Below are 23,722 nucleotides of genomic sequence, written 5' to 3'. Positions count from 1 at the left end.
TATACTATACATACACATACACATATACTATACTATACATATACATATATATGTATATGTACATATATACATATACACACATACACATACATATATACTATACTATACATATACACTATACATACACATACACATATACATATATTATACATAAACATATATACTATACTATACATATATACTATACTATACTATGCAATACTGTACTATACTACACAACTATACTATAACTAGAAGCCAGTTATACAGTTGGCACCCAAGGTGGTGCAGAAACCATGAGGCGGAGGGGGACAGAAGAGGCAAAGTCATGCCAGAAAGCAGAGAAAGTGTTCCCAGTTTTAGAGCTCATCAGCTCCAACAGAGGAGCAGACAGCAAGGGTGGAAAAGGCAGTCCGTATCAGGCCCCAAAATAGGGAGTTTGAGCTGTCCATATTTCCCAAAAACAGGGAGTTTGAGCAGCTGCTTGGGAATATTCCTTGAAGTCCCCCTCCAGAGGTGGACTAACCCCAAATGGCTCGAGTTATAGCCACCAACCCTGGAAATGAGTGAGGAAGAAGCCCCCACATCTGTTACAGGGAAGAACAGAAAAAGTGAGTCAGGGTGTCCGTTGCTAGGGAGGGCCTGCGTAACCCTTGCTAACTTGGGTTTACTAGGAGGCCCATTTAGGTAATTATCATCCAGCATGTCAGGAGGGAATTTACTAAACAGACACATTTGGGCAAACACATTCTGCCCAGTTTCCTGCAGAAGAGATCTAACTAACAGATACTACTGAGGCCACACAGTATTACAGGATTCAGTCTTTTCCTAAATTTTGTAATCCAAATAGTCTCCAGTAGGTTAAAAGACACCCGAAGGGAGAGTCCTTGGGAACTGAAGAAGAAGCCTACTGAGGCCGCGCTCCCTGAAAAGAAAAGAAGGTCCATTACCAAATCCCACCGACTCCCGGCTGGCACCCCATGCAGGATTTGTCAGAGATTCCTGTGTCAAAAGCAACTGGAGGCATCCCTCAAACAAAACGTCGCTATCAGTCATGATCCTGCCTTGCAGTGAAGACATTCCCACCATAAAAACCCGATAGGAGGGGTGTCTGGGTGGCTCAGTGGGTTGAGCCTCTGCCTTCGGCTCTGGTCGTGATCTTGGGGCCCTGGGATCGCGCCCCACATCAGGCTCTCTGCTCAGCGGGGAGACTGCTTCCTTCTCTCTCTGCCTGCCTCTCTGCCTACTTGTGATCTTGTCTGTCAAATAAATAAATAAAATCTTAAAAAAAGGGACGCCTGGGTGGCTCAGTTGGTTAAGCAGCTGCCTTCGGCTCGGGTCATGATCCCAGCGTCCTGGGATCGAGTCCCACATCGGGCTCCTTGCTCCGCAGGGAGCCTGCTTCTCCCTCTGACTCTGCCTGCCACTCTTTCTACCTGTGCTCTCTCTCTGACAAATAAATAAATAAAATCTTTTTTTTTAAAGATTTTATTTATTCATTTGACAGAGAGAAATCACAAGTAGATGGAGAGGCAGGCAGAGAGAGAGAGGGAAGCAGGCTCCCTACCGAGCAGAGAGCACGATGCAGGACTCGATCCCACGACCCTGAGATCATGACCCGAGCCGAAGGCAGCGGCCCAACCCACTGAGCCACCCAGGCGCCCAATAAATAAAATCTTTTAAAAAAAGGGGCGCCTGAGTGGCTCAGTGGGTTAAGCCGCTGCCTTCGGCTCAGGTCATGATCTCAGGGTCGTGGGATCGAGCCCCGCGTTGGACTCTCTGCTCAGCGGGGAGCCTGCTTCCTCCTCTCTCTCTCTGCCTGCCTCTCTGCCTGCTTGTGGTCTCTCGCTGTCAAATAAATAAATAAAATCTTTAAAAAAAAATTTAAAAAAAATAAAAAAAATAAAAAAAAATAAAAAATAAAAATTAAAAAAAAAATCTTTTAAAAAAAAATCTTAAAAAAAAACTCCATAGGAGGGATGTCTTCTTCCTCCCCCAACCTATTGCATCCTAGGCTGCAAATGGGTGCATGGTGAAAAGACTGAGATACCCAAGCGTTGCCGATCTATGCCCTGAAGGTTGTGTGCTGCCCTGCCATTTTTTAAATTAATAAATTCATTAATTTTTTTAAAAAAACATATAATGTATTTTTATCCCCAAGGGTACAGGTCTGTGAATTGACAGGTTTACACATTTCACGGCACTCATCATAGCACATACCCTCCCCAATGTCCATATCCCCACCACCCTCTCTCCTGTCCGCCCACCCCCTAGCAACCCTCAGTCTGTTTTTTGAGATTGAGTCTTTTATGGTTTGTGCCCTGCCATTTTTTTAAAAAGACTTTATTTATTTACTTGACAAAGAGATAGCACAAGCAGAGCAGCAAGCAGAGGAAGAGAGAAGCAGGCTCTCTGCTGAGCAGGGAGCCCGACATGGAGCTTGATCCCAGAATCCTGGGATTGAAGGCAGCTGCTTAACCCACTGAGCCACCCACGTGCCCCACTGTCCTGCCATTTTTTAATTTTATTTTATTTTATTTTTTTAAAGATTTTATTTTATTTATTTGAGAGAGAGAGACAGTGAGAGAGAGAATGAGCGAGGAGAAGGTCAGAGAGCGAAGCAGACTCCCCATGGAGCTGGGAGCCTGATGTGGGACTCGATCCCGGGACTCCAGGATCACGCCCTGAGCCGGAGGCAGTCGTTTAACCAACTGCGCCACCCAGGCGTCCCTGTCCTGCCATTTTTAACCCATGGAAAATAGCAGAAAAATTTTACAAGGGGGAAATTACCCAATTCCTTAAAGTAGCTTTAAGTAGTTAGTAGAGGACAATGACATCGAACTGTAAACATGGAAATCCATCCTGATCTAACTGACATTCCAATATATGTAGTCCTTACAGCCAACTTCCCTCAGAAAGGATCCCACTGGGTTTTAATTCCATTGAGAACTGGTTTCAGCTGGCTCCTGGTAGAGGTCCCACAGCCAGAAGTGGCTAGACCAGGGATATGGAGGGGATCATATTAGATAAGTCAGAAGGAAACCTCACATGGAATGTTAAAGATTGGCAGCCATCCTGGTGACTTAGGTGGCTGTCCCGTGCCCAAGACTGGCAACTTTGTATAAGGACATCATTAAAGAGAGAGCATCAGGGGTGCCTGGGTGGCTCAGTCAATCAGTGCCTCCCCTTGGTTGGGGACATGATCCCAGAGTCCTGGGATCCAGCCCCTGCACTGGGCTTCCTGCTTGGTGGGAGGCCTTTTTCCCCCGCTCCCACTCCCCCTACCTTTGTTCCCTCTCTCCGTGTCTCTCTCTCTCGCTCTCTGTCAAATAAATAAAAAAATATTTCAAACAGAGAGAGGGGAAGAGAGAGAGAGAATATCAAGTTTCTGGGTCTTATTACCATTCCAGCCAGGGTATAACTTCCAGCCAAAAGGCAGACTTTCTGCGACCCACGGAGTAGCCACAGGATAGACAGAGGATTGCAGCCTGAGCAGTGGCATGAAAGTGTTCCCAAAAGACCATACCCCTTGAAGGGCCCCTGAAATGAGAGTAAAGGAAAATAATTCACCAATTTTGCACTCAAGATCAGAGACCAGATATGAAGAATCGAAGCCCCACATTGAGGGCCATATAATGTGGTTTTGGAATACACGTGACGTTCAGTGGGGTGAAGGCCAGAGCTAACCATGGAAAAAAGAACTCTTGAGATGTCTTTGGTGAAAAATAGTGGTTTATTATTACCAAGGGAGATTCAGGCCTTGCGGGATTTTGAGCTCTCTTGGTAAACCATTAATTCTTCCTGTAGGGCAACCGGGAAGCCTGAGAAATGTCACATATATCCCATGGTGGGGGTGTCAGCTTCTGCTTTGCCCTCAGCTTCCCTTCTCTTCCCTCTGAACAAGGACAGGGTATTTCGTGAGAAGGGGGACTGGATGTAGTATTACATGAGCACAAATGAAACCCTTGCCCTAAGAACATGACTGAGCAGAGATGAGTCATGTGGGTCTTTGTTAGTTCTGTTAAAGGATAAACTGAGCTGCATTAAAATTTCCAAATGGCAGCTCTTTCTCCCCACCTGTCCTTTCCCGTGCTTAAAGAAAATCACCAAAAAAAAAGAAAATCACCTTTATGGCACCAAAAATAATTTGTTCCCCCAAAGAGTTTATTTGAGCAAACAGCAAATCCATTCAGGCAGCACCAAACAAAACTAGGGAAAACGAGTTCTAGACCAATTGAAGGAATCCAAGCAAGGATGTTGTGTGATTGGCTGTAACGTAGGGAACCGCCCAATTCAGACAGCCTACTTCCTGCTTGTGGTGGCCTGTCCTTAGCTTCCATTTCCACTTCTTTCCCTGGAGGCTTTTACGAGAATTTGGTCCCGGTTTGGTTTCAGTTTGCTCAAGTAGTGGCTAGGGCAGGGAGCCACCTGAGTCTAACGGGCTCCTTCTGGATTTGGAGTTGGAAGCAACGGGGGCAGGTGGCTCTAGGTGGCTTCCTGTGGAGCCTTCAGCAGTCGGGTCCCTGGACCTCAAGTCCTTTAAGGCTTCAGCCTGCTTGGCTCACTGCAGAGGCACTCAGCAGCTGTGCACTAGCACCCTTCACTCTGCCGCTCCCCAATCTGTACGACCACAGCCGCCCTCTACCGGGGCCTGGAGTGAGACAGTGTCATCTTCCCTGGAAACCACCTTCCACAGTGTCATCGCTGCACTGACCTCCCCATCAGCATCACCTCAACTCATTAGAAATGGTGATTTTCTGCCCACAACTGAGACCTATGGACTCAGACTTTTGGAGAGGAGCTCCAAAATTACCCCCTTTTTGCATTAACCAGTTTCCATGTCACACGGGCACACAGTAAAACATTCCATCTCCTTCCTCTGGATCCTGTGGATGGGGCACCTAGTATTCTTGTGATTCACCAGAATCTCCTCTATAACTACAGGATTTCATGACCTAGGCTGTGAAACGTTCCAGCACACATCTATCTCTCTCCTGAAAAAGTTAATGTCTAAAATGTCTGTTTTTCTCCTATTAAGGGATTACGACTCTTTGATGAGCACAGAAAATGTTCATGGGAAAGGAATATGAGTTTTCATCAGTAGGCTGGGAAGAAGGTGGACTCCTGTTGCAGAGGCCAACTCCAACCTTTCTGCCTCACTCACGATTGGGTTTTTAAAGCTTAGGGCAGGGACGCCTGGGTGGCTCACTGGGTTAAGCGGCTACCTTCAGTTCAGGTCATGATGCCAGCGTCTTGGTATCCAGTGCCATGTCAGGCTCCTTGCTCAGTGGGGAGTCCCTTGCCCTCTCCCTCTGCCTATCGCTCTGCCTACTTGTACTCTCTCTCGGTCAGATACATAAAAACCTTTAAAAAAAAAAACAAAAAAATAAAAAGCTTCGGGCAGTTAACCAGAAAAGGGAGGACAGAGGTCTGAAATGTTTCTGCACTACACGCACACTCCATGGTGCAGCTACACACGTTACCACAGTGCTGGGCAGCTGTACATGGGGTCGCCTTCCTTAGTGTCTACGGGTCGCCCAGAGGCTCCATTCTGCTTTGTGGCATGCACAATGCTCAGCTCTTTCCGGGAGAGAGAGCATGACCTGTAGATGAACAGAGAGAGGTTAGTCCATCATGGAAGCATAGGACGCTTGTTAAACCTTCAGGGTTACTAGATTGGCTGGAGGGCCCACGGTGGCTTCACCCATACATACTGCTTTTCTCAGGACGAAGAGAGGACCTCGGCTGTCCCGGTTTTCATCTCGGACTATCAAGTTGGGCTCTTCTTTCCAGCTTGTCTCTTGACTCAGACGGAAGACCCTGCTGGCAAGGCAGCCCCAAATGGGAGTCAAAACCACCACGCCTCGCTCTAAGGATTGCCCTGAGCCAGCAAGTCCCCACCCATGACTGACTCCAGGACTATGATCTACTTGACCTTCACTGACTACCCAAATATACCCACCCACCTTAGCCTCCCGTTCTCCTTCTCTAAACATGGAAGTGATCTCGGCACATTGGAGACAATCTTTGAGCGGTTTGGCTATTGTCTTCTCTGTGCTGGGCTTGCTGAGATGCCTTTCCCCCCACCGCCCTGCACCATCAGTATAACAAAGTCCCATTTGTTGACCGCCCATAATTTGTTGAGGTTTTTTTCCCCTAAAGATAATCGTGGACAACTTAATCTGCAAGAGATTAGTCCAGACTTCTACACCTCATCGGTACCAGAAGGCGCCAGCAGACATGCTGGTCCACGTGGGAGGAATTGCAGACTCATCTCTGGACCGTGCTGTGTCTCATACCTGGACACAACCGCTGGAGCTCTGGGCGGGACATTACCTTGGGGATCCAAAAGTGGGAACATCAGCTCCAGAGGAAGAAAGGGACTCAGCACAGAGGGTCCTTCCTGAACCATCTCCAGCTGTGTCACCCTCCTGCAGGTGCTCCCCTGTCCCCGCACCACACGTGCCCTCCCACCCAGCATCCTCGACCCCCTGCATTCCCACATGAACTCGCCTGACCTGGGGATGCTCTTCCTTCTGGTAGGAGCCTGTTCCTGTCCTTCCAGCACAGAGGAAGGCCAGCACTGATCCCAGTCCTCTGGGTAAGGTCTCGCTTAACCTGGCTCCCAGTCCCTTTAGGCCAGGCAGCTGCCAGAAGTGGCCCTACTGTCCCTTCAGTCTCCCCCAGTCAGCTGTTTTTTGAGGAGTCGACTCCTACCAAGAGAGAAGGGAATAAATCACTTGGAGGGAATCACCTGCGCAGGAAAACCTTCCAGTGTACTGGGTGGGATCAGAGGAAGCGACTCCGAACTGAGAGGGTGGACACAAGCTTGTCGCTCCAAGGTGAGACCAGCTGGGTCTTCAGTCACCAGTCGGGGTGTTCGGAGACGTGCCTCCCCTCTGGCCCTTCAGGGTTAACGTCTCCTGCCTGTGAGGCTGCTGCAGACCTCCAGCCAGCTCCCAGCCCGCACAGCTGCTGTCTGCCCAGTGTTGTGAAGTCTCCTGCCTGCATATGCCAAAGGTTAGTTTTCCCCCAAACACCCACTTCGTCCTTCAGCACCTTCTCTGGGCACATCCTGCTCCCAGAGTGGCAGAATTTATACTTTGGAAGTCAGCAAGCAGCACAAAGCAGGGATGCATTTTTCTATTTCTGAATGCCTAGACTTTGCACAGCCTTCCCATAACAGTAGGAATGCACCCTGGACTTAAACGTGGTAAGGTGTTTGGGGCCATGACCTTGGGCAGGACACAAAGGATCTGAGGGGAAAAATGAGGAAATAGCCTTCCCGGATGACTAAGAATCCATGGAGAACTTTCTCACCGTGTGCAAATGAGGAAAATTCCAACGTATATCTTCGTTGTTATACATGTCGTATTTGTAAAGGAAAAGGAAGTAGTCCTAACTCCGAGGAAAGGAAAAACAGCACTGACGAAAACAGAAATTGTACCAAAAGAAACACACATGTGGTAAAGAAACACATGAAACGAGGCTGAAAGGCAGAAATCCCCAGGAAATGCAATTACAATATAGCAATGCACACATATTAAAAGTGCTGACAATAGGGCGCCAGGGTGGCTCAATGGGTTAAAGCCTCTGCCTTTGGCTCAGGTCGTGATTCCGGGGTCCTCGATCAAGCCATGCATCAGGCTCTGTGCTCAACGGGGAGCCTGCTTCCCCCCTTTCTCTGCCTGCCTCTCTGCCTACTTGTGATCTCTGTCAAATAAATAAATAAAATATTTAAAAAAGAAGGGGCTGACAGGGATGCCTGGGTGACTCACTCATTAAATGTCTGCCTTTGGTGCAGGTCATGATCCTAGGGTCCTGGGATGAAGGGGGGCATTGGCTCCCTGCTGTGTGGGAAGCCTGATTCTTCCTCTCCCATCCCTCTGCTTGTGCTCCCTCTCCCTCTCTCTGAAATAAATAATAAGTTAAATACTTAAAAAAAAAAAAAAGACTGATCTTGTACAGTAACCCTCTCAAGGAGTGTCAGGAAAAAATTCTGGAAGTCTCATACATACCTGATGAGAATACAACAGTGAACACATCAGACCCCATTTTGACCTTTCAGGACAATGTTCAGTCACCTACCTGTGACTAACCACAGTGCTTTGAGGTTTTTTCTACTTTTAAGTTGTTTTTTTTTTTCCTTTTTAAAGATTCTATTTCTTCGAGAGAGATAGATCACAAGTAGGGAGAGCAGCAGGCAGAGAGAGGAAGGCAGAGAGCCCAATGTGGTCTCAATCTCAGGACCCTGCAATCATGACCTGAGCCAAAGGTAGAGGATCAACCTACTGAGCCATCCAGGTGCCCGTCAGCCCTTTCAGTTTTAGCACAAATGAAATGAAACCTCTATCCACATAAGGAATTATAAAGAAAATACAGAGTGACTCCTTTGCAAAGAGTAAATACTAGAAATATCCTAGATGCTCCAAACAGATGAAGACACCAAGAGTGGTATACATGCAGAAGAAAACAGTACTGTTGAAAGGGACATACATTCAGGGCCCCTGGGTGGCTCGATCATTAACTGCCTTCAGCTCAGGTCATGATCCCAAGTCCTGGCACGGAGCCCTGCATCAGGCTCCCTGGTCAGCAGGCCTGCTTCTCTCTCTCACTCCCCCTGCTTGTGTTTCCCCTTCCTCTCCGTCAAATAAATAAAATCTTAAAAAAAAAAAAGCTGGGAAGTCGACCTAAGGGACAAATGGTTTATTCAAGGACTTTGGGAGATATTAGACAAGAAAAGGACTCTGCACCACCTCCTCCAGTAAGATCTGCGTTCTTAGCCCTAAAGGCTGGGAGTATCTGGGAGACTACCTGAGAGGAGGGTGGTTCAGAACAAGTGTCTGCTAGTCCTTTAGGATTCCAACAAGTATGCTGGCTCGGAGAGGTCACAAAAGCTACATCCCTGGAGGATAAACTGTCCCTTGTCTTTATCTTCTTTCCTCCTGCACCTTGACATGTAAGCACCAGAGGGCAAATCAGAATTCATGGGTTATTTTACCATGATCTCTTACACAGGTTATGCGTCTGAATGTGACGAATTTATGAACGCTGATCCCGGCCAGCCAGGCACATCATCTGGAGATACCCTTTTGGAAGACATACACCCCATCAGGGGCCTGAGGTGTTCTCTGAGGTACCTAACTGCCCAATCATCTAGATTACCAATTACAGTCCCCCTGCCCCTGTGGGGGGTTCCAAGTGGAAACTGCACAGCCGGTCGGTCACAAGGCTCCTGTGAAGGATGTGGGTAGAGATTCCACTCAACAGTGCCCCGCAGCCTGAGCTATCAGCTGTGGACAAGCAAAATATTCTTGTTTCCACAAGCACTGGAGAAGGTCTCAAGTGCTCCCTCTTCACGGTGACCTCTGGGCACACACAGCTTCCTGGCACCCAGACCACAAAACCCAGACGTGGATCTGAGGAGGCTGTACTAGCTAGAACTGATGAAACACACCACCACACTCTGGGTGACCAGACAAGAGGAAATTTATTTCACCTCAATCTGGAGTCTCGAAATTGAACATAAGATGTCAGCTGGGTTAGTTTCTTCTGAGGCCTCTCTCCTTGGCTTGCAGATGGGGATTCCGTGTCCGCCCATGGTCATCCCTGGGTGCCGGATTCCTCATCTCCTCTTCTCACGGCGCCAGCCATACCGCATGAGTCCATCCTAATAACCCACTTCAACCTCATGATGTCTTTAAAGATGCTCTAACTATCCTCACCTTGTGAGGTATTGGGGGTCATACTGCAAAATACGGATTTGGGTATACAATTCAGCTCATCACAAAGGTCTTGGGTTATAATGCAAATTAACACACAGGCTGGAGTATGTACATATGTATATGCACTTCAGTATTACTGATACATTTGCAATGTTCCTCTCAGAGACACAGCAAGAATGGGATGGAATGTGATCTGCTCATTCCTTCATGTGGGAGAGCTCGATGCTGCTTTCAAACCACCCCTTCGAGTGCACACAATGTCTAAGATCAAAGGTAATTAAACAAACATGGCACTTACTGATACATTAATCAGAGCAACACGGGGCACACAATTCCTGTGTGATGACCTGGAAGCTGCAAATAGTCATCAAAGCATCAGGAGACCAGCAACACCCCTGTGGGACTGAGCCTTCCTGTGCGAGTCACCACCCAGAACTCACAACGCCCACTGTGGATCAACAATGGTCACATCCATGCCCTAACTGGAACGGAACGAGGGGTTCCAGGTACCCAGAATTTGGATGAGCAGTTGACAACGCGAACAGCTCGACATCATTAACCATGTTAGGGTGCTGACATACGCACACTACTGGGAACTGCCAGGTGCCAGAAACTGCCAGTGACTGCCATCTTGCGGTGACTGCACCCACATCAGAAAGCACTATGCACATTTTTCTGAAAATGACTGGATCTTATGGGAAGTCACTGCACTGGGGACATTCAGGGAAACCACATTCCAATTCAGGTAGCTTGCTGCCTCAGAGTTTGTCCTGCAGCCTAAATGCCTCAAGGCAAGAAGAATCACCTTCTGTGCAGTTTTAGATCCTTCCTGCAGTGTGAAGGCTGTAATGATATGTAAAACCACTATAACTAATGTAAGATTTCCCACATTCACGGCATTGATAGGGCCTCTCTCCAGTGTGAACTCTCCTGTGACGCTGGAGGGCAGAACTATCAGCAAATGATTTCTCACATTCATTACACACATATGGCCTTTCTCCAGTGTGAACTCTCTTGTGACGTCGGAGGGCAGAACTAGCAGTGTAAAATTTCCCACATTCATTGCACTGATACGGTCTTTCTCCAGTGTGAAGTCTCTGGTGGTAACGGAGGGCAGAACTAGCAGTAAATGATTTCCCACATTCAGTACACTCATAAGGCCGTTCACCTGAGTGAAGCTTTTTGTGTACATTGAGGGTACTTTTTCGGGGAAAGGATTTACTACATTCAGGGCATTCATAAGGCCTCTCTCCACTGTGAACTCTCTGGTGTTCACGATGTTCATTACTAGTGACAAAAGATTTCCCACATTCACTGCACTTATAAGGCTTTTGTCCAGTGTGAAATCTCTGATGATTACGGAGTCCAGAGCTACTTGTGAAAGATTTCCCACATTCAGGGCACTCATAAGGCTTTTCTCCAGTATGAACTCTCTGGTGATAACGGAGGCCAGTACTACTCATAAGCGATTTGCCACATTCGTGACACTTATAAGGCCTTTCTCCAGTGTGAACTCTCTGGTGATAACGGAGAGCAGAATTACAGGTAAACGATTTCCCACATTCATGGCACTCATAAGGCCTTTCTCCAGTGTGAACTCTCTGGTGACTACGGAGGCCATAAATAGTAGAACAGGATTTCCCACATTCATTGCACTGATAAGGCTTTTGTCCAGCATGAATTCGCTGGTGAAAACGGAAGGAACATCTAGCAGTAAAAGATTTCCCACATTCATTACACTCATAAGGCTTTTCACCTGAGTGAAACTTGATATGGTAACGTTGGTAAATTTTTTGGCTAAAAGATTTCCCACATTCAACGCATGCATAAGGCCTTTCTCTACTGTGAACTCTCTGATGACTACGCAGGGCAGAACTCCTAGCAAGTGATTTCCCACATTCATTGCACTTATAAGGCTTTTCTCCAGTGTGAACCCTCTGGTGAGAAGACAGCTCAGAATTACTTATAAAAGATTTGCCACATTCACGGCACATATAAGGCTTTTCTCCAGTGTGAACACTATGGTGATAACGGAGGCCATTACGACTCATAAAAGATTTGCCACATTTGCTACACTCGTAAGGCCTTTCTCCACTGTGAACTCTGTGGTGATAACGGAGGTAAGTAATACGAACAAAACATTTCCCACATTCATTGCATTTATAAGGCCTTTCTCCAGTGTGAAGTCTCTGGTGAGAACGGAGGCCAGAACTACTGGTAACAGATTTCCCACAATCACTGCACTCATACTGTCTTTTCCCTGTGTGAGATCGCTGATGATAACAGAGGGCAGACATAGACGGAAAAGATTTTGCACATATGCGACACTTATAAAACCTATCTCCAGACTGAACCCTATGAGAATTCAACACTGAGCTACCGCTGACAGATTTCACACACCCGCTACAAACATAATTTTTCCCTCCACTGGGCAATTTCTGGACATTAAGGGGGACACATTTGCCACTGAAGGATTTCCCACATTTGCTGCACGTGTACTGCCTGGATCCACCCTGAGTCTTCCCATGTTCATTCAGAGTTGGTCGTTGCCCAAGGGATTTTCCACATGGACCAAACTCATGATGTCGTGCTCCAGTATGGTATCTCTGGTGTATGGCAAATAAGGATTTGTACCTGAAAGTTTTCCCACATTCACTGCACACAAAGGACTGTCTACCAAGGTGGACACCCTGCTCCCGAGTATCTGTGTGTATGGGACCAAAGGCGTTCTTGCATCCGCCCCAAGTGCCATGACTGCTTCCGCGTCGTATCGTTGCCCTGCAGTGGGGGATCGTGTGTGGCTTCTCCCCAGTACGAGTGGCCTCTTGCCCCAGATGCCCCGAGCCAGACAGCAAGTCCTTCTCAACCTCTCCACAGGTAAAGGGCTTTCCCGAACCACTGGATCCCCAGCTCTTGACAGCAGAGGCCCTGTCCACACGGCTTCTGAATGGTTTTGCTCCCGTGGGCTGCTCCTGCTGCTGCTGCTGCTCCAACTTCACACTGAAAGAAAATCGTTTCCCGCAGGCCCCACACCTCAACCGTTTCTGGCTGTTTTCTTTCCCCTGGAGCTCAGCCAAGTGGAAAATGTCTCTCAAGACGGGACCGCACATCTCACAGGGGTGGGTCTTCCGGGAAGACAGAGCAGCCCTGGGCGTCCAGGTCTGTGAAACGCCTACAGAAGCGCTCTGTGCAAAGGGGGCCTCCTCATCCTCTGCTCCGCAGCAGCAACCTGAAGGCAGAGAAATGCTGGTGAAATACGTGCTGGCTGTAGCGAGGGGGTGAGCCCATCACACACATGCACCCGACTCATCTAGGCAGGATGGTATAGCATGCTTTTCCACACACAAGAGAAGAAACTCAACTATAGGACAGGCCACTGGGCCTTTCTGGGCCATTTCTGGGCCCAAGCCGTCAACGTACTAGGGAGAACACACTAGGAGGACAGAAAACTAGGGCAGGTCAAGGAAGAGAGCCAAGGTCTACAGCTTATTTTCTGCCCAAAGGTTTGTGTACCACGGTTGCTGCTGCTGGCCTCTGGCTGAGTAGAGGGCTGAGCACAAGCCAATCACCCGAAATGGACTACAGTCAAGGGCAGTTTAAGGACACGTGACTATCTCATTTCAAAATGCCTGCGTCTGAATGCTGAGATACACAGAAAGAGCAGTGATAGAAATGGGTGAGATTGGATGCCCGAGATGCAGGGATTATCCCTGTACCAGAGTAAACAGAATTACCAAAGGAGTAGAATCCACTTGACAAAAGAAAGGTCAACGGCGAGGAAGGAAAGACAGAAATGGGGGGGTGGCCATTGGCAATGGCTCCGAACTCTGGCTGAGCAAAGAATGGTGCCCAGTATGATCAAACACAGGCCTGACGTGCCACCGCTGCCAGCGGCCATTCATAAGGAACAGGTTCCCTCTAAGCCCATCTGCTCATGTCTGGGGCATGTCCATCCTTTGATACACAAGGCACTCCTCCTGCAAGCCCTAGCGGAGCAACTAGAGCGCACCAGGAAGACAGACGAACTGATGGAAAACAGGCCAAGCCCACTGCCAGCACTGTCGTAGAGCTACTCAGGACACAATGGACGCAGAAAAATGTCCTGTGGGACTGCTATCAGCGGGAAGGTAGAAGGAGAGATACCATCCTTAGCCCCAAGAAAAATCAACGCAATGTGAAAGACATGAGCCTCGGCGGGCGCAACAGTCCAATTAAGACGGACCAGTACGGGGCGCTGGGTGGCTCAGTGGGTTAAAGCCTCTGCCTTCAACTCAGGTCATGATCCCAGGGTCCTGGGATCGAGCCCCGCGTTGGGCTCTCTCCTCCGCAGGGAGCCTGCTTTCCCCTCTCTCTGCCTGCCTTTCTGCCTACTTGTGATGTCTCTCTGTCAAATAAATAAAATCTTAAAAAAAAAAAAAAAGGGGCGCCTGGGTGGCTCAGTGGGTTAAGCCGCTGCCTTCGGCTCGGGTCATGATCTCAGGATCCTGGGATCGAGCCCCGCATCGGGCTTTCTGCTCAGCAGGGAGCCTGCTTCCTCCTCTCTCTCTCTGCCTGCCTCTATGCCTACTTGTGATTTCTGTCTGTCAAATAAATAAATTAATTAATTAATTAAAAAAAGAGGGCACAAGCACACAGAAAAATCCCTGCAGATTGTATCAGCAGAGACATGTGGGGATGGGTGGGCAATAAGGCCTGGGCCGTCTCCACCGGCCCCAAGAGTAGGTGCGACTGAGGTCCCTGCTCAGCAGAGCCCCCAGCTTCCTGCTCCACAGGAGACACTGGGACATCTGCCACCGAATCAACCAAAACCTAAAGCCCAAGCAATCTTCAGAAAGAAGGCACATTTCTTTCTGAAGGCGGCACATTTCTGACTTCAAACTGGACTGCAAAGCTAGACGATGCTAAATAATCGGGTAAAGGCATTAAAACCGAACATCGGAATGGAGGAAGGAAAAGCCCATAAGGATGGCCACACATACACAGTCCACTACTCTTTCACTATTATGCCAAGAACCTACACTGGGGAAAAAATACCCTCTCTCGCACTGCTGCGAAACCGGACTCCCCAAATGCAAACAGTAGGGGTGGATCCCCACCCACAGTACCTAGAAACACACGTGCAGTTGAAGCAAGACTGAAACCCATGACCGGAAACCATAAAGCTCCCGGCAAAAAGAGAGGGAAAAGCCTCTTTAATCTTAGCCCTGGCAAGGATTTTTTGAACAGGACACCCAAAGCATAGGTCACGAAAGCAAAAGCACCACTATGCCAAACTGAAAAGTTGCAGCAGAGCCAAAGAAACACACCAAAGAGTGAAGAGGAGATGTTCGGGCGCCAGTGCGAGCTCACACTCACTAACCGTCAGAGAAATGAAAACCAACACCACAACATATCACCTCGTAGTTCTCACAACAGCGATTACCAAAAAGCCAAGACGGGCTGGTGAGGACATGGAGAAAAGCGAACCCCCTGAACGCTGTTGCTGGCCATCAATTAGGGAAGTCACGATGGAAGACATTAGCGAGAGCACACAGAAACGGGAAAATTGAACTACCCTATGCCCCACCATTGCCATTTCTAGCTATGTGTGTATCCCAAGGCAACAAAACCACTATCTGCACAAACTACCTGCATGTCCATATTCACTGCAGGACCGTTCACAACACCCACAACAGCAACATCGTTCAGTCTGTGTCAAGGCTTAAAGTGACAACGAATATTATGGGGGGACTGCCAGGCTCAGCACGTAGAGCATGCGACTAGGGATCACAGAGTGGTGAGTTCTAGCCCCACAGGGGGTGCAGAGATCAACAAAAAAATGTAAAATTACTAAGTAAATAGTAAAATGACAAACAACATTTTGGAAACATGGGACGCCTGAGTGGCTCAGTTGGTTAAGTGTCTGCCTTTAACTCAGGTCATGACTCTAGGGTCCTGGAATCCAGTCCCACACTGAGCTCCTTGCTCAGCGGAGAGCCTGCTTCTCCCTCTGCCTATTACTCCCCCTCCTTCTATGGTCTATGGGCATGCACTCTCTCCCCTTGTATAATGAATGAATCAATTAATTAATCGAAAAAGTGGGGAAAGGACGTTTACTAAACACATGCATGCAGGAAATCTCACATATAAAAGATGCAACAGGGCGCCTGCGTGGCTCAGTGGGTTAAAGCCTCTGCCTTTGGCTCAGGTCATGATCCCAGGGTCCTGGGATCGAGCCCCGCATCGGGCTCTCTGCTCCGCCGGGAGCCTGCTTCCTCCTCTCTCTGCCTGCCTCTCTGCTTACTTGTGATCTCTCTGTCAAATAAATAAAATCTTTAAAAAAATAAAGATAAAAATAAAAGACGCAACAGGGTGCCTGGGTGGCTCAGCTGGTTAAGCAATTGCCTTCAGGTCAAGTCATGATCCCAGAGTCCCCGGATCAAGTCCCACACCCGGCACCTAGCTCCAGGGGGAGTCTGCTTCTCCGTCTGACCTCCTCACTCCCACTCTCTATGTCTCTCTCTCAAATAACTAAATAAAATCTAAAAAACATATAGGAATAAATAAATAAAATAAGACAATAAAAAATGGGATGCCTGGGTGGCTCAGTTGGTTAAGTGGCTGCCTTCGGCTTAAGTACTAAACCCCGTGTCCTGGGATCAAGTCCCACATCAGGCTCCTTGTTCGGCAGGGAGCCTGCTTCTCCCTCTGCTCTGCCTGCCACTCTGCTTCTTGTGCTCACTCTCGCTCCTCTCTATCTCTGACAAATAAATAAATAAAATCTTTTTTAAAAAAGACAATAAATGGATAAAAAAGGCAGCAGACTCACTGCCACAACATGGCTACACAGCGCCACCTGCCTCAATGTGAAGAACATTATGCCACGTGAAATCATTATGCAAAAAAGACAATACTGTATGGCATTATTAACAGATATGTCCTCTTTACTTTTGAGGAAAAAAAAAAGGACCCATTTATTTGGGAAAGAGAGACTGAAACAGCACTTGTGCACGTGAGAAGGAGGGCAGAATTTGGTCAGGGAGACACACTTTCAATGACAAAAGGATTCACTTCTGAGGAACTAACATTGGGCACGCTGACTACAGTTAATACTGCACTGTAGAGCTGCAATTTGCTCAGAGGGTTGATCTTCCGATTTCTCACCAGCACAAGAAAAGTATCGATGCCAAGTGATGGCTATATTGATTCACTTCATTTTGGTAAGAACTTGATAATGCTGAACTACATGAAATCATTATGTAACACTTTCAGTCATAGAATTTGATTTGTCCATCATACCTCACAAACATGAATGGAGGCGGCCAGGGAGAAGAACAGATGTAAACATTATAGAAAGATCCACACAGGACATTCTTGAGAAACGGCCCACGGTCCACTACAGCAGTGCGCATACCAATGCCTCCAATTTCAGGCACAGGCAGGCACAGGGAAATGTCACCTAAGGGAGGGGTCAAAACCTAGGCCATCGATGAGTCACGGACCTAGATACAGGGTCCCAGCCAGGGAGAGGGCAAGCAAGGTGCATTCCATCAGCCTCAGTGCAGGACCACTGACCTGTGATCCTACCCGATCAGGGCTCAGCGCAGCGGGTACTGGGGCTGCAGGCAGACAGAAGGGCACACCAACAACTCAGGGCCAGCAACAAAAGCAACTGCCCAGAAAGCTGGGGAAGCATGCAGTGAACACAGTCCACACCAGAGAAGGACAAACCCTCCCCTGAAGAATGGAGGAAGGGAGTCTTCAGGGTACAGAGTCCAGGGCAGGTCAAGGGGACGCTGAGGGCCTTACCCAGTGACGATACAAGTGCAAAGTTCTCCAGCATCACGTGGTGGTACAGCCGTCTCTGAGCCTCATCAAGAAGCCTCCACTCCTTCCAGGAGAAGTACACGGCCACGTCCTCAAAGGTCACACCACACTACCATGAAAGGAAAACATGGAACCCTGAGCATTCTCTCTCTGAGAACCCACCAGCGTTGCAACGCACACACCCACCCCGGTCTCTCCTGCCAGCCCAGCTCCCCTCCTCCCGTAAACACCAGGTCCTGGTGCCTCTAATGCTGCTCTCCTCTCACCTTCCCACCAATCACTATTCAGTGCTCAGCAATAACACGCAGGGGACACATGGAAGCAATCTAAGCTCTGGGTTTGGCCTGCAAGTCCCAAACCCCTGCCAGGATATTCCCATGGAGTCTCCCACGCTGTGCCCTCAAGACAGCCAATTACAGGCTCTGCTCTACCAGGACCCTGAGGCCCTTAGCTCACACTTCCTCTCCATGTCTACATGATTCTGTAGACTGTACCTCTCTCATGTCTTCAGACCCCACAGATGAAAGCCCACACCTTCCCAAGGACTCTCCCTTGACTCACACTTGTCCTTGTCACATGACAACCAAAGGATTATGTGACAAACTGAAACAGGTTCCAACTACCACCCCAGTACTCCCAAGGATCCCAACTGAGGGAAAGCCTCAAATGCTGCTGAGAGGCCTCCTCACCTGCCTCTAATCCTCCCTGCAGCACGACACTCACAACCACTGTCTACCTAGGATCCTCCTACACCGTCTTCTACTCCCCTACTACCCATGCTGGCCCTCCACAGTTGGGAACCAACCATCCACTATTGGACCTTTCTGAAAACAACCAGCCCTAAGGACCTCTCTGCCAGGCACAGAAAAGCAAAAATGACATTTGCCCCAGACCGTTTCTGGCAGGAAGACTCCGAAACACTCCGGATGACATAAAAGCTGACCCCAAAATTCTGGTGAAGTCCTAGAACACTGAAGAGAGAGCAGCTCCAGCCTCTCAAAATACTCGCAGGAGGGGCCGCCTGGGTGGCTAAATGGCTTCAGCATCTAACTCTTCATCTCCACACAGGTCTCCATCTCATAGTCCTGAGTTCAAGACTCCTGTTGGGCTCCACACTGGGAATGGAGCCTACTTAAACAAACAAACAAACAAATAAACAAAAACGCCCCATGTCCTCAGCTATCACTTGTCCCAGCATCCCACGGAAGGCTTGTCCATGTATCTGCCAGATCACTGCCTCTCTCCTTCACCTGTGTTCACAACGCCCAGCAACCCCGACCACGAGTTGAGCAGGAAAACCTCTCTTCAGCACACGTTACTAGGTCCCTCTGACCCACTAGGAGCATTGCCATGACACTCTGCATTCCCTTCCCAAATGTGATCCCAGTCTCCACCCTGGTCCACACAGCAGCCATCACTTTTCAAACTCTCCATCATGAATCTTTCCCCCAGTTTCCCAAAATTTCCTGTCCAGCTGCCCACTGGATGCCATCACTTACCATTTTCTGAAACACCTAAGTCACCTAACCCTGTGGAAACACGTTCGGACACTCCCAAAGATAAGCAACCTACTGTTAACTTCCATCAGGTTGATGGGACTTTCCCTCCCTTCAGCTGCTAGAACTGTCAAAATTAATGAGGGGAAACCTTCCTAAATTGGGGTCGGGAGGTTGCACTGGGGGCAGCTCTCAGACACTACCATACTGGGTGGTATCACCTGCGGGTCCAACAGAAAGAGATGGACTTGAACTTATTTGGGGATACTACTTCACTACCCCCTACCTCCCCCCCCCCCCCCCGGCCAATAACAGCCTTTTCATGATCGTCCCTCCCAAGAGCTCAGCCAATGAGAAGCCACTATACTTGGACCTTCTAGTTTAGTCTCCTGGGCTTGGAATTCATAACACCTTTCATTCCTTTCCTTTATTTCCTTTAAAAAAAAAAAAAAAAGACGACCTCTCTCTTCTCCACACTGGCTACGGCTTGGACTCGGCTTCTTCGGTCCCAAACGCTGCTCCCTGTCGCTCCCACAGAAACAACATCTCTGCGGTAAAATCTCTGCAGTTTTCTCTTCAAGCGTCACCGACCAAAAGCCCCGGGGTTCCCTTCACTCCCCCCCGTTCGCCTCTCCTCTGCGACACGCACAATTCGCCTCAGCCCTTCTCCGAGTTTCTCCAACATCCAGAGCGGACACGGTGGCTGTCGGGCCACTACCAGCGACCATCGCGAGTCCCTCCTGCTGCGCGCCCTGCCTGCGCGCTCACCCCCGGCGGCGGCGCTTCTCCGCGGCCCGGGAAAGCTCCCTGACAGCCAGGTTATACCACCTCCCTCACCGCCAGCAGACACGGCCTCGGCAGTCAGAGACGGCGCCGGCCTCACCCGCCGCGCCGCACCCTACTCCTGACAGAACCAATGCAGCTGCGCCCTCCGCCGTTGGTGGCGAGGGCCCCCTGCAGACCCCGCCCCGGGTGCCCCTCAGCCCGGAGTCCGCGCCCGTACGCAGCCCGCCGGCGCTCCCACACGGGCCCCCGCCCACCGGCGCCCACTTGTCCCGGACACCCGGGCCTGGGCCGCAGGGCCGCGAGCAGGCGCCCCGCGCTCGGGCCTTCGGGGTCTGGGTGGGGGCCGGCGGTGAGGGCCCGGGGACGAGCGTTTACCTTAGCCGAGTCCCTGGGCGCGGTCGCCGCCATCGGACTCGGATCTCCGGCAGCGGGCCGGAAGGGAGTGGACACCCGAGCTGAACTGTGTGCGGCGAGGACAGCGCAGCTCCTCGGGTCTTTAGCGTCAGTTACCACGATCCTGACCCGCGCTCCGGAACCAGAGGAGACAAACCAACCCAACCTCGGTCTACAACCCCGCGGGCGGGGACGAGGCCGGAAGTCCCGCCCGCAGCGGATGCGCTCGCCTAGAAATGCCGCGTTCGCGGGCCGTCATTGGCTCCTCGCTGCGTCCTCAGGCGCTACGCTCTTAGGGGTGGGGTGGCTCTCAGGCTTCTGGCGGTCTCAGAGACTGGCGCACCCTGGAGTTCCGTATCCTAGGTGTCCCTTCACATCAGGAGAAGGTGATAACACGGTTGTCACCTTAGAGACCTTTTCGCAAAAGGCTTCACAAGTCTAGGAAAAGGCAGAATCAAAAAGCATGTCATCGTGGTAGCGCAATGTGACTGGACGTTGTGAGGCTGTTTATATCAAAATGTGTCATTTGGGGGCGCCTGGGTTGCTCAGTGGGTTAAGCCGCTGCCTTCCGCTCAGGTCATGATCTCAGGGTCCTGGGATCGAGTCCCACATCGGGCTCTCTGCTCGGCAGGGAGCCTGCTTCCCTCGCTCTCTCTCTCTTTCTGCCAGCCTCTCTGCTTACCTGTGATCTCTCTCTGTCAAATAAATAAATAAAATCTTTAAAAAAAAAAATGTGTCATTTGTCATTCCTGAAACGGTGAGGCTTATACTACTCTGAACCTTAAGTATAAATGGGCAGTTATATTTAGTAGCAAACTGAGTTTCTTCAGGAACAGAGGAATTTCAGCTAGGAATAAATACACTGGGGCCAGCCACAAGATAGTCTGAATAGGAGAAGTTTAGCTTTTCTTACCTCTTAGGAGATGATGAGGGTGGCTTCCTATGAATGATCAATCAAGAAAAGATTGTAGAGGGCGTGGCATCGGCAGTGTTTCTTTGGTGCAAGCCAAGGTTACTGTGTCCTTTCTTTGACAAAGGGAGATCGTTTCTTTTGTTTAAAGGACATTACAATCCTACAAAGAAATCAACCCCCTTTCTGAAGATAAAAAGGATCTTCCTCCCGCCTGTTCATTTTGCCTGCCCACCTGTGATACAGCGTCCGATTAAAATGGTTCACTTTTATTTTTTTGTAACTTTATTTGAGTGAGATCACAAGTAGGCAGAGAGGCAGCAGGGAGGGGGGTGTGGGGGGAGGGAGGGAAGCAGGCTCTTGGCGGACCAGAGAGCCCTACGCGGGCCTGGATTCCAGGACCCTGAAATCACGACCTGAGCTGAAGGCAGAGGCTTTAACCCACTCAGCCACCCAGGCGCCCAAAATGACTCCATTTTATTTTATTTCTTTTTAAAGATTATTTATTTATTTATTTGTCATAGAGAGAGAAGCGAGAGCAAGCACAGGCAGAGTGGCAGGCAGAGGCAGAGGGAGAAGCAGGCTCCCCGCCAAGCAAGGAGCCCGAGGTGGGACTCCATCCCAGGACGCTGGGATCATGACCTGAGCTGAAGGCAGCCGCTCAACCAACTGAGCCACCCAGGCTTCCCAAAATGACTCCATTTTAAATGGGGTTTACTTAACTAATTATCACAGTGCTTTGGAAGGAGAAGTAGAGAGGATATTTAGAGCACAGGGAAGGTTAAAACGAAAAGGAAAGGCAAATGTCATCTCTACTCACTGTTCTAACAAATGTGCTTTGAGCTTGATGAGGGAGCAGGAGGCTGGCTGAAGACAAAGCAAAAGCTGGCACCTTGCACCCCCTCTCCATCTGCTCCCCCTCAGTAGTATGTGTAGCATTCCTCAGGCACACCTGACCTTATCAATAGCACAAATTTCCAGAGGCAAAAAACTGAGTTCCTCAAACCCCAATGTCACCTTCACCACCATAAACAAAACTGAAGGAGGCTGAGGTATAAGGGAATGTAAATATAGTTAAATCCCACCAAGAATCTCCCAACTATCTTGATGTTAATGGCTGGCCTAAAGACAACATTGATCAAGCCCCAAGGGCAAGGCCTACAGTAGGCCTCCAATATCTTGGCACCTTGTAGGCCCTCTTTAGCACATGAAAACTTCGTTGAAACCTCCCTTTCCCTCACCTTCCCCCAACCGCAGGGTACATAACCTGTCATTCCTGACAATCCTGGGCAGCCGCTCGTCCTGCCCACGGGTTCTGTCCCCATGCTTTAATAAACCACCATTTTGACCAAAAAGGTCTCAAGAATTCTTTCTTGGTCATCGGCTCTGGACCTCAGCCCACCGAACCTCACCTAGGTTCTAGAACTTCATCATATGGCGCCCAAACGTGGGGCTGTGAGTCTTTACATTTGGACTCTGAGCTTCGGTGCAAAATTGGTGAGTACTTTCTCTCCTTTTCCTTTACTCTCATTTCAGGGCTTTTCAAGGAGTATGGTCTTATTGGAGCACTTGCATGTCAGTTGCTCAGGCTGTAATCCTCTAGCCCGTGGCTGCTCTACGGGGAGGAGAGCATCTGCCTTTTGGCTGTAAGTTAGTACCCTGGCCGGAATGGCAATAAGACCCAGAAACTTGGGCGCCTGGGTGGCTCAGTGGGTTAAAGCCTCTGCCTTCAGCTCAGGTCATGATCCCAGGGTCCTGGGATCGAGTCCCGCATCGGGCTTTCTGCTCAGCAGGGAGCCTGCTTCCTCGTCTCTCTCTGCCTGCCTCTCTGCCTACTTGTGATCTCTGTCTTTCAAATAAATAAATAAAATCTTAAAAAAAAAAAAACCAGAAACTTGATGGCCTCTCTTTATTCCTGTTCTTATATAAAGTTGTCCCTCTTGGGCATGGGACAGCCACCTAAGTCATCAGGATGGCTGCCAATCTTAAGACTCCCGTGTGAGGTTTCCTCCTGATTGATCTAATGTGATCCCCTCCACATCCCTGGTCTAGCCAATTCTGGCCAAGAGACCTCCACTGGGAGCCGGCCGAAACCAGTACCCGATTGAATTAAAACGCAACCGGGGACCGTTTCCTAGGGAAGTTGGCTGCAAGGACCACATGTGTTGGAATGTTGCATAGACCATGATGGAAACAGTGTTTACTGTTTCTTGTCAGTGTCTTCTACAGACTACTTATAGCTATGAAATTGGATAATTTCCCCTTGCCAAACTTTCCTAGTATTTCCATGGGTTAAAATGGCAAAACAGGGACGCCTGGGTGGCTCAGTTGGTTAAGCAGCTGCCTTCAGCTCAGGTCATGATCCCAGCGTCCTGGGATCAAGTCCCGCATCGGGCTCCTTGCTCAGCAGGGAGCCTGCTTCTCCCTCTGCCTCTGCCTGCCATTCTGTCTGCCTGTGCTCGCTCTTTCTCCCTCTATCTCTGACAAATAAATAAAATCTTTTTTTAAAAAATGGCGAAACAGGGGGCGCCTGGGTGGCTCAGTGGGTTAAGCCGCTGCCTTCGGCTCAGGTCATGATCTCAGGATCCTGGGATCGAGTCCCGCATCGGGCTCTCTGCTCAGCAGGG

General features: G+C 49.3%; 1 protein-coding gene across 2 annotated transcripts; it reads right to left on the bottom strand.

The window, feature by feature from the left end:
• Nucleotides 1-6,956: 6,956 nt before the first annotated feature.
• On the bottom strand, nucleotides 6,957-20,356 carry LOC122912082 (zinc finger protein 345-like). Of its 2 annotated transcripts, XR_006385535.1 has the most exons (4): nucleotides 20,168-20,356; nucleotides 17,493-17,619; nucleotides 9,479-12,933; nucleotides 6,957-6,984 (listed from the first exon to the last, which is right to left on the bottom strand). XR_006385535.1 is itself a non-coding variant. In XM_044257405.1 (3 exons), exons 1-3 carry the CDS (start codon nucleotides 20,198-20,200, stop codon nucleotides 10,523-10,525), a joined length of 2,571 nt encoding a protein of 856 aa, XP_044113340.1. In that variant the 5' UTR covers nucleotides 20,201-20,356; the 3' UTR covers nucleotides 9,451-10,522. The 2 variants fall into 2 exon arrangements, 1 of the variants encoding a protein (XP_044113340.1); XM_044257405.1 differs by lacking the exon at nucleotides 6,957-6,984 and having other exon boundaries at nucleotides 9,451-12,933.
• Nucleotides 20,357-23,722: the final 3,366 nt, after the last annotated feature.

The sequence above is a fragment of the Neovison vison genome, chromosome 7 (assembly GCF_020171115.1).
Source record: "Neovison vison isolate M4711 chromosome 7, ASM_NN_V1, whole genome shotgun sequence".
Classification (NCBI taxonomy): Eukaryota; Metazoa; Chordata; class Mammalia; order Carnivora; family Mustelidae; genus Neogale; species Neogale vison.
This window is presented reverse-complemented; position numbering and strand designations above follow the sequence as displayed.